This window comes from Sylvia atricapilla, chromosome 29 (assembly GCF_009819655.1).
Source record: "Sylvia atricapilla isolate bSylAtr1 chromosome 29, bSylAtr1.pri, whole genome shotgun sequence".
Classification (NCBI taxonomy): Eukaryota; Metazoa; Chordata; class Aves; order Passeriformes; family Sylviidae; genus Sylvia; species Sylvia atricapilla.
In genome coordinates, this window is record NC_089168.1 from 334,945 (window position 1) to 347,976 (window position 13,032).

At 63.6% G+C, this 13,032-nt stretch overlaps 2 protein-coding genes across 4 annotated transcripts; one reads left to right on the plus strand and one right to left on the minus strand.

The window, feature by feature from the left end:
* The first annotated feature begins 1,882 nt into the window (after positions 1-1,882).
* SHMT2 (serine hydroxymethyltransferase 2) lies at positions 1,883-7,399 on the plus strand. 3 transcript variants are annotated; one of them, XM_066337448.1, is made up of 12 exons: positions 1,883-2,009; positions 3,116-3,316; positions 3,400-3,479; positions 3,604-3,804; positions 3,885-3,966; positions 5,306-5,428; positions 5,498-5,637; positions 5,742-5,907; positions 5,985-6,084; positions 6,284-6,439; positions 6,718-6,825; positions 6,996-7,399. In XM_066337448.1, exons 1-12 carry the CDS (start codon positions 1,986-1,988, stop codon positions 7,121-7,123), a joined length of 1,509 nt encoding a protein of 502 aa, XP_066193545.1. In that variant the 5' UTR covers positions 1,883-1,985; the 3' UTR covers positions 7,124-7,399. The 3 variants fall into 3 exon arrangements, with proteins under 3 accessions (XP_066193545.1, XP_066193547.1, XP_066193546.1); XM_066337450.1 differs by lacking the exon at positions 3,604-3,804; XM_066337449.1 differs by lacking the exon at positions 3,116-3,316 and having other exon boundaries at positions 1,922-2,009.
* A 663-nt stretch (positions 7,400-8,062) lies between these two features.
* On the minus strand, positions 8,063-12,654 carry NDUFA4L2 (NDUFA4 mitochondrial complex associated like 2). Its single transcript, XM_066337466.1, has 4 exons — positions 12,516-12,654; positions 9,625-9,713; positions 8,396-8,456; positions 8,063-8,151 (listed from the first exon to the last, which is right to left on the minus strand). The coding sequence occupies exons 1-4, from the start codon at positions 12,570-12,572 to the stop codon at positions 8,095-8,097; spliced, it is 264 nt and encodes an 87-aa protein (XP_066193563.1). The 5' UTR covers positions 12,573-12,654; the 3' UTR covers positions 8,063-8,094.
* Between the last annotated feature and the right edge of the window lie 378 nt (positions 12,655-13,032).

Consider the following 13,032-nt stretch of genomic DNA (forward strand, 5'->3'; position numbering starts at 1 on the left):
CCATCCCTGCAGCATCCCTGCACCACAGTGGGGTACAGCCAGTTCTGGGGCTCCCACCCACCCACTGAGAGCCCATCACTGAGTACCCCATACTGAGGTAGAGCTGGTGCTGGGGGTCCCCGTTCCCCCCCAGTGACATCCCATCACTGGGGTAGAGCCGGTGCTGGGGGTCCTGGACCCCACCCACTGAGACCCATCACTGGGGTACACCTCTTCCTGGGGGTCCCCTGCACCCACTGAGACCCATCACTGGGGTACACCTCTTCCTGGGGGTCCTGGACCCCCACCCACTGAGACCCCATCACTGAGTACTCCATCCTGGGGTACCCCTGTCCCTGGGGGTCCCAGCCCCCTCACCCACTGACACCCCATCACTGCAGCACCGACTGCGCTGGGAATCCCGGACCCCCACCCATTGAGACCCCCCCTCACCCACTGAAAACTCCACCACGTCCCACCCGGTGCCACATCAGGTACAACTGGTGCTGGGGGTCCCGGCCCCCGCCCCCCCCCACTGAGACCCCCCCACCCACTGAGACCCCCTACTGCAGCTGGGGGGGTGCAGGCACGGCGCCCCCCCCACCCCAACTGGGGGCTGGGCTGGGGTCGCTGCCAGTGTGGGGGTGCACTGGGGGGCACAGCCCCGTGTGATGTCACCTCTGAGGTGTCACAGACAGCATGGGGGGCACGTCAGGGTGCTGGAGAGGGGGGGTTCAGTCCTCACCCCATCCTCTGGGGAGCTTTTAGTCTCTCTGCAGCCTCCCAGCCGTGCACACGTGTGTGTGTGTGTGTGTGTGACACACACATGTCCCATGCGTATTCTGGAGCCCCACCCACCCACCGAGCCCCCGGTGCCCCCTCTGGACCCCCCAACCTCCGTGTGAGACCCCTCCCGGGTGTGCAGCCCCTCCACCCAACGCCGTGGAGACGTTCCAGGTGGCGATGAAGGGGGTACCCGGGGGGCTGTCCCCTCCTCTAAGGGAGGAGCTTCTTCATTTATTTTATTTTTTTTTAAAGAAAATTAAAATGGAAAAAAAGCGGAAAATAAAGAAAAGCCTGGGAAAAAAAATAAATAAAAAAGAGTGTATTGATCCCGCCCCGCACGGGGATGGGGGGAGAGCGAGGAGGCGGGACCCCCGGGATTAGGAATGGGGGGTGCAGGAAGGAGGGAGCTGGCGGAATTAGGGATGGAGGGGATGCAAGGATGAGAGACCCCGGTTTGGGGGTGAGCAGGGATGGGGACTCTAGGCTGAGGCGTGGGGAGAGGAATGGGGGACGTTGGGTTGAGGTGAGGGGGTTGCAGAGACAGGGGACCCAAGATCTGGAGGTGGGGGATCAGGGATGGGGGACCCCAGGATTAGGGACGGGGGGTGCAGGGATGGGACACCCCAGGATTAGGGATGGGGTACGAGGGATTAGGGGACCCCAGGATTAGAGATGGGAGGATGCAGGGATGGGGGATCACAGGATTAGGGATGGGAGGATGTATGGATAGAGGACCCCAGGATTAGGGGACCCCAGGATTAGAGATGGGGGGTTCAGGGATGGGGGACCCCAGGATTAGGGATGGGGTACGCAGGATTAGGGAACCCCAGGATTAGGGGACCCCAGGATTAGGGAACCCCAGGATTAGGGATGGGGTACGCAGGATTAGGGAACCCCAGGATTAGGGATGGGAGGGTGCAGGGATGGGACACCGCAGAATTAGGGAACCCCAGGATTAGGGAACCCCAGGATTAGGGGTGCAGGGATAAAGGACTCCAGGATTAGGGGACCCCAGGATTGGGGATGGGGGGTGCAGGGATGGGGCTAACCCTGTCGGGGGGGGTGGGGGGAGGTGTCGGACCTCCAGTTTCCCGTCGGCCCCCGCGGCTCCGGTGGCTCCGCCCTCCCGGCAGCACGCGCGTGGGGGCGGGGCCAGCTGGGGACCAGAACCGGGACCGGGACCGGCACCCGGCCGGGACCCACGTGCAGCGCTGACCGAGATGTGGCCGCTCCGCCTGGGCAGGGTGAGCCTCGGGGCTGGGAGAGGGGCCCGGTGCCCGGGGGGGGGTCCCCGGTAAGGATCCCCGGTAAGGATCCCCGGTAAGGATCCCCGGTTCCCGCATCCCCCGGTGCGCACAGAGGTCCCGGAGCCCCGCGGGGACAGTCCCGGTACCCGGCGGGGTGACACTCACTGGGGCCCCGGTGCGCGCAGGGGTCTCGGTCTCCGGTCCCCAGTGGGGTGTCCCTGTCCCGGTGTCCCGGTGTCCCGGTGTCCCGGTGCCCCATCCTCTAACCCCCATCGCTCCCGGGGGTCTCAATTCCATCCCGCTTCTTCTCCTCGCCCTCGGCTGGGCACCGGGACCCCCCATCCCGGTGTCGTGTGTTCCCGCCGCCGTCCCGGTCCAGCTCCTCCCCCACCCCCGCGGACTTGGCGTCCGTCCCAAAGTCCCCGGGTCGGGACAGTCACCGCCACCGGCCTTGGCCCCTGCCCGGTGCCCGCGGCCCCGCGAGTGATGCAATGGGGCGGCCGCGGTTACATCACCGGCCACCGGAGTGAGGGGGACACTGGGGGCCCCCTCTGCTTGTGCCCGGGGCAGCGGGGGCGACTCCGCGAGGGTCCCCCCAAAACCACCGCGTACAACGAGGGGGGGTCCCATGGGTGAGAATCCAGCAGAGCTTATGGGGGGGGAATCCCCATGTGCCTTGTGGGGCGCTTGGGGAGGATCCCCGAGTGTCTTGGGGGGGTCCCTGTGTGCCTTGTGAGGACTTTGAGGGGGTCCTCACGTACCCTGTGGCGTGCTTGGGAGGATCCCCGTGTGGCTTCTGGGGTCCCCTTGTACCCTGGGGAGAGCTTTGGGGGTACCCATGTGTCTTGGGGGGTCCCCCTCTGGGAACCTTGGAGGGGTCCCCATGTGCCTTGTGTGGAACTTGAGGGGATCCCCATGTTCTTTGGAGGAGTCCCCATGAGCCCTGTGGGGTCCTTGGGGTCCCCATGCGCCCACCTTGTGGGGTGACACCGGTGGCTGGAGACAGAACACCGGTGTGTTGCGCCTCCCACCGTCACCCACCGGTCCCGGGACGGGTTTGAGGAGCTGCAGGGGTCACAGCCTGTCCCCCCCTCTCTGTGCAGACCCTGCAGCGATGGGGGGGCCGGCTGGGCACCGGCAGCCAGCGGGCACAGCACGGCCCCGCTGCCGCCGCCGCCGCCACCGGGCACAGCCCCGGCTGGACGGGGCAGGAGAGCCTGGCTGACAGCGACCCCGAAATGTGGAGCCTGGTGCAGAAGGAGAAGGATCGGCAGTGCCGGGGGCTGGAGCTCATCGCCTCTGAGGTGGGGCAGGAGTGGGGTCAGGGTTGGCCCTGCTTAGGTGGGGTTTGGCTGTTCCGATTCTCACCCACCTTTTCCCCCCCCAGAATTTCTGCAGCCGGGCAGCACTGGAAGCTCTGGGCTCCTGCCTCAACAACAAATACTCGGAGGGGTATCCTGGGAAGAGGTAAAGTGGGCAGTGGGCTGGGGTTCAGCTGGGGATTCAGCTGCAGGAGACATCCAGGGATGCTCCCCAGTGCAGCGAGTCTCCCAGGGGGATGACAATGGGGGACCCCATCCTGTGTCCCCAGGTACTACGGGGGGGCCGAGGTGGTGGATCAGATCGAGCTGCTGTGCGAGCGGCGGGCGCTGGAAGCGTTCGACCTGGACCCCGCGCGTTGGGGCGTCAACGTCCAGCCCTACTCGGGCTCCCCGGCCAACTTCGCTGCCTACACGGCCCTGCTGCAGCCCCACGACCGCCTGATGGGGCTGGACCTGCCCGATGGGGGCCAGTATGTGGGGAGCTGGGGGGTGGGACGTGGGGCCCGCTGCCCCCCGGGGGTCCCGGCCTCACCCCGTGTCCTCCCCGCAGCCTCACGCACGGCTACATGACCGACGTCAAGAGGATCTCGGCCACCTCCATCTTCTTCGAGTCGATGCCCTACAAGCTTGATGTGAGCTGAGGGGCAGGGTCTGGGGGAAGGGAGGGTCTGTGGGTGAGGGATGAGCCCTGAGGTGTCCCTGAGGTGTCCCTGAGGTGTCCAAGCTGCTCTGTTAAACCCTTGTCCTCCCTCCTCTCTGTGTCCCAACATGTCTCAGTGCCAAGGGAGATGCTGAGGTGGATGTGCTGTGCTCAGGGCAGGGGGCACAGGGGTTCCTCCACAGGCTGGCTGTCCATCAGTTTGTCCATTCCCAGGATGACCAAGCTGGCTGTCCGTTTCTGGACTAACTGACCAAGCTCTCTTGTCTGTCCATCCCCGGGGGTGACTGATCTGTCTGTCTGTCCATCCCCAGGCTGACTGATAGAGCTCTGTCTGTCCATCCCCAGGCTGGCTGAATGAGCTCTGTTTGACTGTTCAGCCATCCCTCACAGCTGGCCACAGGGCTGTCTATCCATCTGCCTGAGCCTGGCCTGACTGACTGAGCTGTCTGTCCAGCCATCTGTCCCCAGGGCTGACTGACCAGGCTCTGGTTTTCTCTCTGTTCCTGGGCTGACTGGCTGGGCTGTGTCCATCCCTCACAGGCAGCCATGACTGACCATGATCTGTCTGTCTGTCCATCCCTGGGCTGGCTGATGGCGCTGGCTGTCTGTCCATCTGTCTGACTCTGGGCTGACGGACCAGGCTGTCTGTCTGCCTGTCTGTCCTTAGGCTGATGAGTCTGTCTGTCTATCCTCAGACTGACTGACCAGTCTGCCTGTCTGGCTGTCCCTGGACTGACCAATCTGTCTGTCCCTGGACTGATCAATCTGTGTGTCCCTAGGCTGACTGCCCTGTCTGTCCCTGCACTGACTGACCTGTCTGTCTGTCTGTCCCTGCACTGACCTGCCAACCTGTCTGTCTGTCCCTGCACTGACTGACCTGTCTGTCTGTCTGTCCCTGCACTGACCTGCCAACCTGTCTGTCTGTCCCTGCACTGACTGACCAATCTTTCTGTCCCTGCACTGACTGACCTGTCTGTCTGTTCCTGGGCTGACTGACCTGTCTGTCTGTCCCTAGGGTGGTTTGCCTGTCTGTCTATCCCTGGACTGACCGACCAATCTGTCTGTCTGTCTGTCTGTCCCTGGATTGACCTGTCGGCCTGTCTGTCTATCCCTGCACTGACTGACCAATCTATCTGTCCCTGGGCTGACTCTCCTGTCTGTCTCTGCACTGACTGACCTGTCTGTCTGTCCCTGCACTGACTGACCTGTCTGTCTGTCCCTGGGCTGACCCTCCTGTCTGTCTGTCCCTGGGCTGACTCTCCTGTCTGTCTGTCCCTGGGCTGACCCTCCTGTCTGTCTGTCCCTCCCAGCCCGCCACAGGACTGATTGACTACGCCCAGCTGGAGAAGACAGCGCGGCTCTTCCGTCCGCGGCTGATCATCGCGGGCACCAGCGCCTACGCCCGCCTCATCGACTACGCCCGCATCAGGAGGGTACGTGGGGAGGGGCCTGGGGCCTGGGGACGGGGGTCTGGGGCCAGCAGGTGACCACGGTGTCCCCAGGTGTGCGAGGAGGTGAAGGCGTACCTGCTGGCAGACATGGCCCACATCAGCGGGCTGGTGGCGGCCAAGGCCATCCCGTCACCCTTCGAGCACGCGGACGTGGTCACCAGCACCACGCACAAGACCCTGCGTGGCGCCAGGTGAGGCCCCCTGGAATGGGGGTTGTGTCTCCGTGGGGGGACACATGGCCAGTGTGTCCCATTGTCCCCTGGGAAGGAGAGGTGACAGTGTCTCTTGCCACCAGGTCAGGATTGATCTTCTACCGCAAGGGCGTGCGCTCCGTGGATAAGAAGACGGGCAAGGAGATCCTCTACGACCTGGAGGACAGGATCAACTTCTCCGTGTTCCCCTCGCTGCAAGGGGGACCCCACAACCACGCCATTGCTGCCGTGGCTGTGGCCCTCAAACAGGTCTGTGCCAGCGTGGCGGGCTTGGGGCAGGGGGTGGCCTGTCCCCCCTGTGCTGATGGGGTGTCCCCATTTCCCAGGCCAGCTCCCCAGCTTTCCGAGAGTACTGCCAGCAGGTGCTGAGGAATGCCAAGGCCATGGCACAGGCGCTGCTGCAGCGTGGGTACACCCTGGTGTCAGGTAATGCTGTGTCCCCGCTGTTGTGGGGACAGGGAGGGGTGAGCTGTGGTGGGGACGAGTGGCATCACTCCATCTCAGGGCAGCAGTGGGGTGTGCAGGGGAGGGAGGCAGAACAGGGGCAGCACTGCAGAGCAGGAAAGGGGCAGCAGAGGAGTCTGGGGGTGCTCAGGGATCCTCACCCTTCTCCTTTCTTCCCCAGGTGGCACCGACAACCACCTGGTGCTGGTGGACCTGCGGCCCAAGGGCATCGACGGGGCGCGGGCAGAGCGGGTGCTGGAGCTCGTCTCCATCACTGCCAACAAGAACACGTGCCCGGGGGACAAGAGCGCTCTGACACCGGGGGGGCTGCGCCTCGGTGAGGGACAGGCCGTGGCAAGGGTCCATCCCTGGGCTGGGGGTCCCCAGGTTCTCACCCCACAGCAGCCCCGCTCTGTTTCACCCTTCCCTGAGGTCTCCAAGTGGGAATTCGGAGCTTGTTTTGGCCGGGAAATGGGGCAGGACCCCATGGGGACCAGGACTTGGGGAGTCTCAGGGAGGGGCTGAGACTCGAGGAGCTCCTTGGGACCCAGGGAGCCTCTTGAGAGGGGCTGCTGCCTCCACAGTGGCCCTGTCCCTGATGGGCTCCATCCACAGGAGCCCCCGCGCTGACCTCCCGCCACTTCCGCGAGGAGGATTTCCAGAAGGTCGTGGAGTTCATCGACGAGGGCATCATGCTGGCCTTGGACGTCAAGAGCAAGACCAGTGAGCGTTGGGGGACCCCTCTCCCCATGTTCTCCCCTTCCTGGGTGCCCCTCAGCTCTTCTCCCCTTGTGGTGCCGCACAAGGTGCCAACCCCTGCTGCAAGAAGCTGGGAAGGAGGGATGGAGCCGCCGTGGGGCTCTGCCCTCCTCACCTGCTGTCCCCACCCCCAGGTAAGCTCCAGGACTTCAAAACCTTCCTGCTCAAGGACCAAGAGACTCAGCGACGCCTGGGGGACCTTCGCCAGCGCGTCGAGACCTTCGCTCGTGCCTTCCCCATGCCCGGCTTCAGCGACCACTGAGGGGTGGGCACCCCTCCTGCCAGGCTGGGGTCACTGGGAGGGGCAAGGAGAGGCTGAGACCCACCCTCTGCCTTTCCTCCTTCCCCTTCTGCCCCGTTACCACCTTGGGGTGCTTCGTCCCCGGGGTGGGGGCGGCGCACGCCCATCCTCGCTATCAGTGTTAGGGTACAGAGAACCCCCAGACCCTGCTTGGGCTGGGGGAGCACTGCTTCTTCCAGCCTCATCTTGCACTTTTCTATGGGGAGGGGTTGCTAATAAAAGTAGGGGCAAAGCCTGGAGGTGTGTGGGTGCTGGCCTGGGGGGGACAGAGGGACATTAGGGACAGGTCCCTGGAGCCCCTCAGCACCATGCCAGGACCTCTCATGCCTCAGTGTCCCCGTCCTGGTGCTTCCCCCAGTGGGCTCTGAAGGCAGGGGTGATGCTGAGCAGCAGAAAACGTGGGGAGTTTAGCCTGGGATCCTTTCCCACCCTCTTCATGCCCAGCACCAGCCAGACCCTGCCCCATGTCACGTATTCCAGAGGGTGCCCACACAGCCAGGACGTGGCTCACACGTGTGGGTGTGACCCCTCCACCCCACCCAGCTCTTTCCCTCTCCAGAGGGGCCCCTGGAGCGTGAGAGAGTGGAAACACAGCACCCAAGGGCTTGTCCTGCATCCAGCGGGATGTGAGCCCCCCCTGCCCCAGTCCTCCTTGGGGGAGTGATAACATCTCCTGCTTTAATGGGAAAAACCATAAAGAATCCAGTTTGCTGGGGGGTCCCCCATAATTTATTCCCGTGCTACGAGTTTAATGCAGGCACGAGGTGAGGGCACCCTCGGGGATGGGGTTTATTGGGGGGTGGGACATGACCACGCAGTTTGGGGGTGCTGGGGAAGCAGTGGGATCTGTGTGTGGGGCTGTGGCGGAACTGGGGGGGCTGTGAGGGGGCTGGGGGTGCTCCTCCTTCACCCCAGTGCATCCCAGAAGTGGCTCAGAAGCTGGGACGGTCTTTCTTGAGGTTCTTGTAGTCAGTGGAAACTGCCAGAAACTGGAGAAGGGATGGAGGTCAGGGGGGTGGGTTGTGGCCTCCCTGTCCGGTGTCACTGCAGCCTGGCCTTGGTGTCACACAGTGTCCCCACCCCAAATTCAAGCACAAGGATTTAGGGGACTCTGCTAGAGGGCTGATCCCCCCTTTTCCCCCTCCCTGAGAAAAACGCAGTGTTTTGCTCTAAATGTGACTGCCTCCCACACACACGTACGCTGCCAGCCCTCCCAGTTCACCCAGTGCTCACTTTATACTGGTCTGTGGGGCTCAGCTTATTCCAGGGTTCAGGATTATTCTTCCGGTCCCAGCTGCGAGGGGTGACAGGGACATCAGCACCTGTAAGGAGTGGGGGAGAGACCCCTCCCCACCCCACTGTAACCCCCCCAGCCCCAGCACCACCATCCCCAGTTCTCCTTGGAGCCTTCCCAAACTGGACACGTCCCGTCCTGTCTCGGGAGGGGCTGTGGGAGGCCAGTGGAGCCGTGGGATGGGGTCCCTGGAGAGAGCAGCTCGTGTTGTCCCCCCCTTCTTCCGTCCCCTCCATCCGCTGGCGCTGGCCAAGAGCAGAATTTTCCATCTGGGAAGATGTTTGTGTGTGTGCTGGGGGATGGAGGGGGGGCCGTGCTGTAAACACAACCCCCCTGGTGCTGTTTTATGTGGTTGGGAGATTGGAGGGGGCTGTTATTCCCTCCCAAACACCCCCCTCCCTGCACTCCCACCCTCCGAGCCAAGGTGTCTGGGTCTGCTAATTGTGGAGCTCGTCTGGAGCCAGATTAAATCCATGAGCGGTTTTACCAGGAGCAAACAATTACAAATGAGGTGAAGGGCAGTGGGGGGCTGTGGGGACATGGGAAAACCAGCCTGGTCACCCCAGCACATGGAGCTGTCCTGCCCGTACATCCTTTGTGATTTCACAGCCCTTTTTCCTTCCACCCATCCATCCATCCATCCATCCATCCATCCATCCATCCATCCATCCATCCATCCATCCATCCATCCCTCCATCCTCACACCTCGCTCTTTGCTCATTCTTCCCCACTGGTTTTGTCCGTTCCTCCCTCCCCACCCCTTCTCTGACCATCCCACCCCCGTCCATCCTCACACCCCTCTCTCTGCTCATCCCTCCCTGCTGGTTTTGTCTGTCCCTCTCCCTTCTCCAACCATCCCTCCCACCATTTCCCATTCCCCTCCATCCCACCCTCCCCACACCCTCGCCCGTCAGCCACATTCAGCTCTTACCTGGCTAAGAGGGGGCCCTTCTCCCATCCCCCCCCAAATCCAGGAGAGGGGAGACAACCCCCCAACTTCCCTCCTGTCCTCTGGGCACCTCCGGACCCACATTTCCCCCCATCATTCACCATGAAGGGGTGTGTCTGGGCACCCCAGCACCTGCCACCACAGCCGGGCTGAGCCCCCCCGTGCTCTGGGGGTGTGGGGGGAGAGCCCTGAGCACCCCCAGGGCACCTCAAGCCATACCTGACGTCTGGGCTGTACAGTGCCAGCCGCAGCAGGTACAGGACTGCACTGCCCAGGCCCACACTGATGAAGCCAATGAGGGGAACGAGCTGCAGAGAGAGAGAGAGAGAGAGAAATGAAAAATACCCCAATAAAATGAATATTTATCAGGCGGACTGGAGAGTGAAAGGGAGAGCTGACACGCCGGGAGATTTACAGGGGGAATATGGCAGAGCAATCCTGTAGCCGGGCTGCGGTACACAGTGTAGCTGTCAGCTTGAGTGACTGAATTAAAAGAGGGAGAGAAAAATCGGCTCGTGTTGGAGAGGAATTGGATTTGGAATGAGAAATCGCTTCCCCTCTGCCTGTGGCTGCCCAGTGCTGGCGCTGCTGAGGAGCTGGGGACCCCATTCCCGGCATTTCCCAGTGCTCCCAGTGCCTCCGCTAAGGGCTGAGCCTCAGTTTAGGGCTCCTCCCTGAAGGATTTGGTCCTGGGCACCCCATTCCCGGCCTTCTCAGTGTTCCCAGTGCCCCTGGTCAGAGCGAAACTCAGCTTATGGTTCTTATGGAAGGATTTGGTGCTGAGCATTTCCAGCATTCCCAGTGCTCCCAGTGACTCTGCTCAGGGCTGAGCCTTGGCTCATGGGTCCTCCCTGAGGTCCTGGGCAAGGTTTGTCCCCAAGCCATGCTGTGATTCCAGACAGCGTCCCTGACCCCTCACAGCCCCCCAGGCTCCGCACCACCTCCTGCACCATCTCCTGACCGAGCACGAGCCAAGGAGGCTCTGTTCATCTTACTGGGATTGACTGGGACACACTGGTGCTGAGCAGCCGGGGGGTCCAGAGCAGCTCCTGGAGGGAGGGGGGGGCACTCAGTGACCCCAGCCTCACCACATCCATCCTGCGAGCGTGTCCCCTCACCCCCCTCTCCGTGCCCACGGCGGCTCCCATCGCACCTTGGCTCCATCTCCTCATCTCCGCTCTCGCTGCCAATCCCCCAGCGCCCGGAGCGACGCGGCCTCAATCGGAGCCGAGCCGAGGCGGCTTTGACCTCCCCCAAATTACCGCGGCCCCCGCGCCGAGGAGGACGCGGGGAGCGTAATGAGAGCGGCGACAACCCGTGCCCCTGGGAGGGCGCCGAGTCCTGCCCATTAACGGGATCGGCGCCGAGCTGCATCGCCAGCACCGGGCTCCACCAGCAGCTCTGCTCGGCAGCCGCAGCTCAGAGAAAGCGCCCCCGAACTATGGGGGGGCTCCGTGACTCAGTTTCCCCGCTGAGATGACACTGGGCAGCGGCGGCTAACGACTGGAAAATACCATGGAAAGGGTCAGTCCAACCCTTTTCCCAGTTCGCTGCCAAGCACATCCGTGCACGGGGAAAAGGGGGAAACGCAGATGTGTCCCCCCTGCCCAGCCTTTGCTCCCCACCGGATCCACCCCCAGTCCTCTCCCAGTGCTCCCAGTACAGCCCAGCTCCTGCTCGGCCAGGCTGGAATGATGGAGCGGCCGGCAGACGCCAGCGCCCATCCGGGAGGTCGGGGCCATCAGCGGATGATGGTCCTTGGCACCGAGAGGCAGCAGGAGCTGGCAGCAGCCGCTGCCCAAACGCTGGCGAATCAAGAACCCGCCGCAGCGCCGGGAATTGCTGTGGCTGCTGGAGAGGATTTGGGGGCAGCGAGGCCGTCTCACCATCTGCTGCCGACACCGTCTGGGTAATTAATGGCTGGGAAGAATTAGGGGCAGGAGAAGGCTGCCAAGGCGCAGGTGCCAGAGGTGGAGGCCGGTTTCCCCCCAGGCGCTGGGTGCGTGGGCGATGGGGGCTCCGTGCCAGGCTGTGCCCGCTCGGTGCCCACCGAGCCGTGCCGGCGGGGTCTGGTCGTGCCAGCGCTGCTGTGCCTCACGGCCGCGGTGTGCCTGGGACATCCATCACTGCCAGGCAGCCGGATCCATCCCCGGGTGAAATCGTGGCGACACCTGCCCGGCTGAGCGCACGGGCTGGCAGCCTGGCTGCATGGACACGGTGACACCACAAAAATTGTTCCAACAACCTCTGCCGGCGGCAATTCCTGCTGTGTTCAAGCACCCAGGACCACCCCCCGCCTTTACACCTCCAGGTTGGGGGCTTCTGTGTTTCTCTTTCCTCAGCTGGGGAAATCGCGGCAGGAACAGAAACACCCCAAATCTCCCAATTCTGCAGTGAGGATCACGCGGGAGCCTCGGCCTGTGCTGCCCACCCAAGGACGTGGGAAGCACCCTGGGGATCCCAACTGCCTGTGCCCACGGTGCTGGCATCCCCCTGGCAGTGCCCAGCCGCGGGGTGGAGGCATTTTTTTTACCCAAATCCCTCAGCTTGACATTTTGAGGGGTGACAGGGACAGATCTGGGGCTGCTGAGGTCACTGGGGCTGGGGCTTCGTTTCCACCCGCCCTGACAAAGATGTCCCCAGACAGGAGGACACTGGGTGCCTCTTGGGGTGTGGGTAAGAGTTGAGGTGCCCCAGCCAGGCTCGGTGAAGGAGCTCCGGCCCCTCGATGGATGGAGGGGGTGGGCTGGGAAGCACAGGGTGGTCCCACCTTCCCTCGGTGAAGGCTCACCCAGAGGGTGCTGTGAGAGCGGGACGACAGCGGGAAGGAGAAGCCAGAATAACGCAGGGCTGGGGGGGGCTGAGAAGGGTTTTGGGGAGGGGGAGGAAGAGGAGGATGATGAAGGACACAGACCAGGAGGAATGGGGAGCGGGATGATGGGATGGAGGGAGAAGGATGTGAGGAAGTCAAAGGGGCTCCAGGCAAGTGGTGAGAGATGGGCAAGGACAAGCCTGAGGGATGGGGCTGCGCGGGGACCCTGTGAGGAGGGGGAGAGGGCAGGGGAGGGTTGGGGGGGGTCCCTGGAGGAAGGGGGGGCTGAGTGACTCACTCCGGGGTGCCGTTTGACATGCCGGGAGAACATTCCTCCACGCAGAGCACCCTTCATGGCCAGGGTGGGATCGGTCCGGCGGTGGCGGCGGGTTCCGAGGTCCGACCGAGGATGGAGGGGTGGGCAGGAGGCGAGGGAGGTGTCTGCGGCCGGGCTGGGAGGGACGGGGCGGGTCGGGACATCCCGGCCCGGGGACATGACCGGGGGGGAAGGAGAGGGAGGCTGGAGACCAGATCCTCAGCCCTGGTGTCCTCTGCTCCTTCCAGCCTCACCTCAGGGGCGACCCTGATGTCTGGGGGACTGGGGAGCGCTGGGTGCTGACCCCGATGTCCCCGCACTGCCTCGGGGTCCTTCCCCACGCGGGACCAGCCCCGTCCCTCCACGCGCAGCCCCATCACAAGTGGCTCCGCACTTCGGTGCCGGGGCGAAGGATGAGCCGTGTGATTCCCCATGACAACTTGGCCCGGGTTCGCCGCTCCCCCCCCTCCGCACCCCCTCCGCCCTCCCGTTTATGATA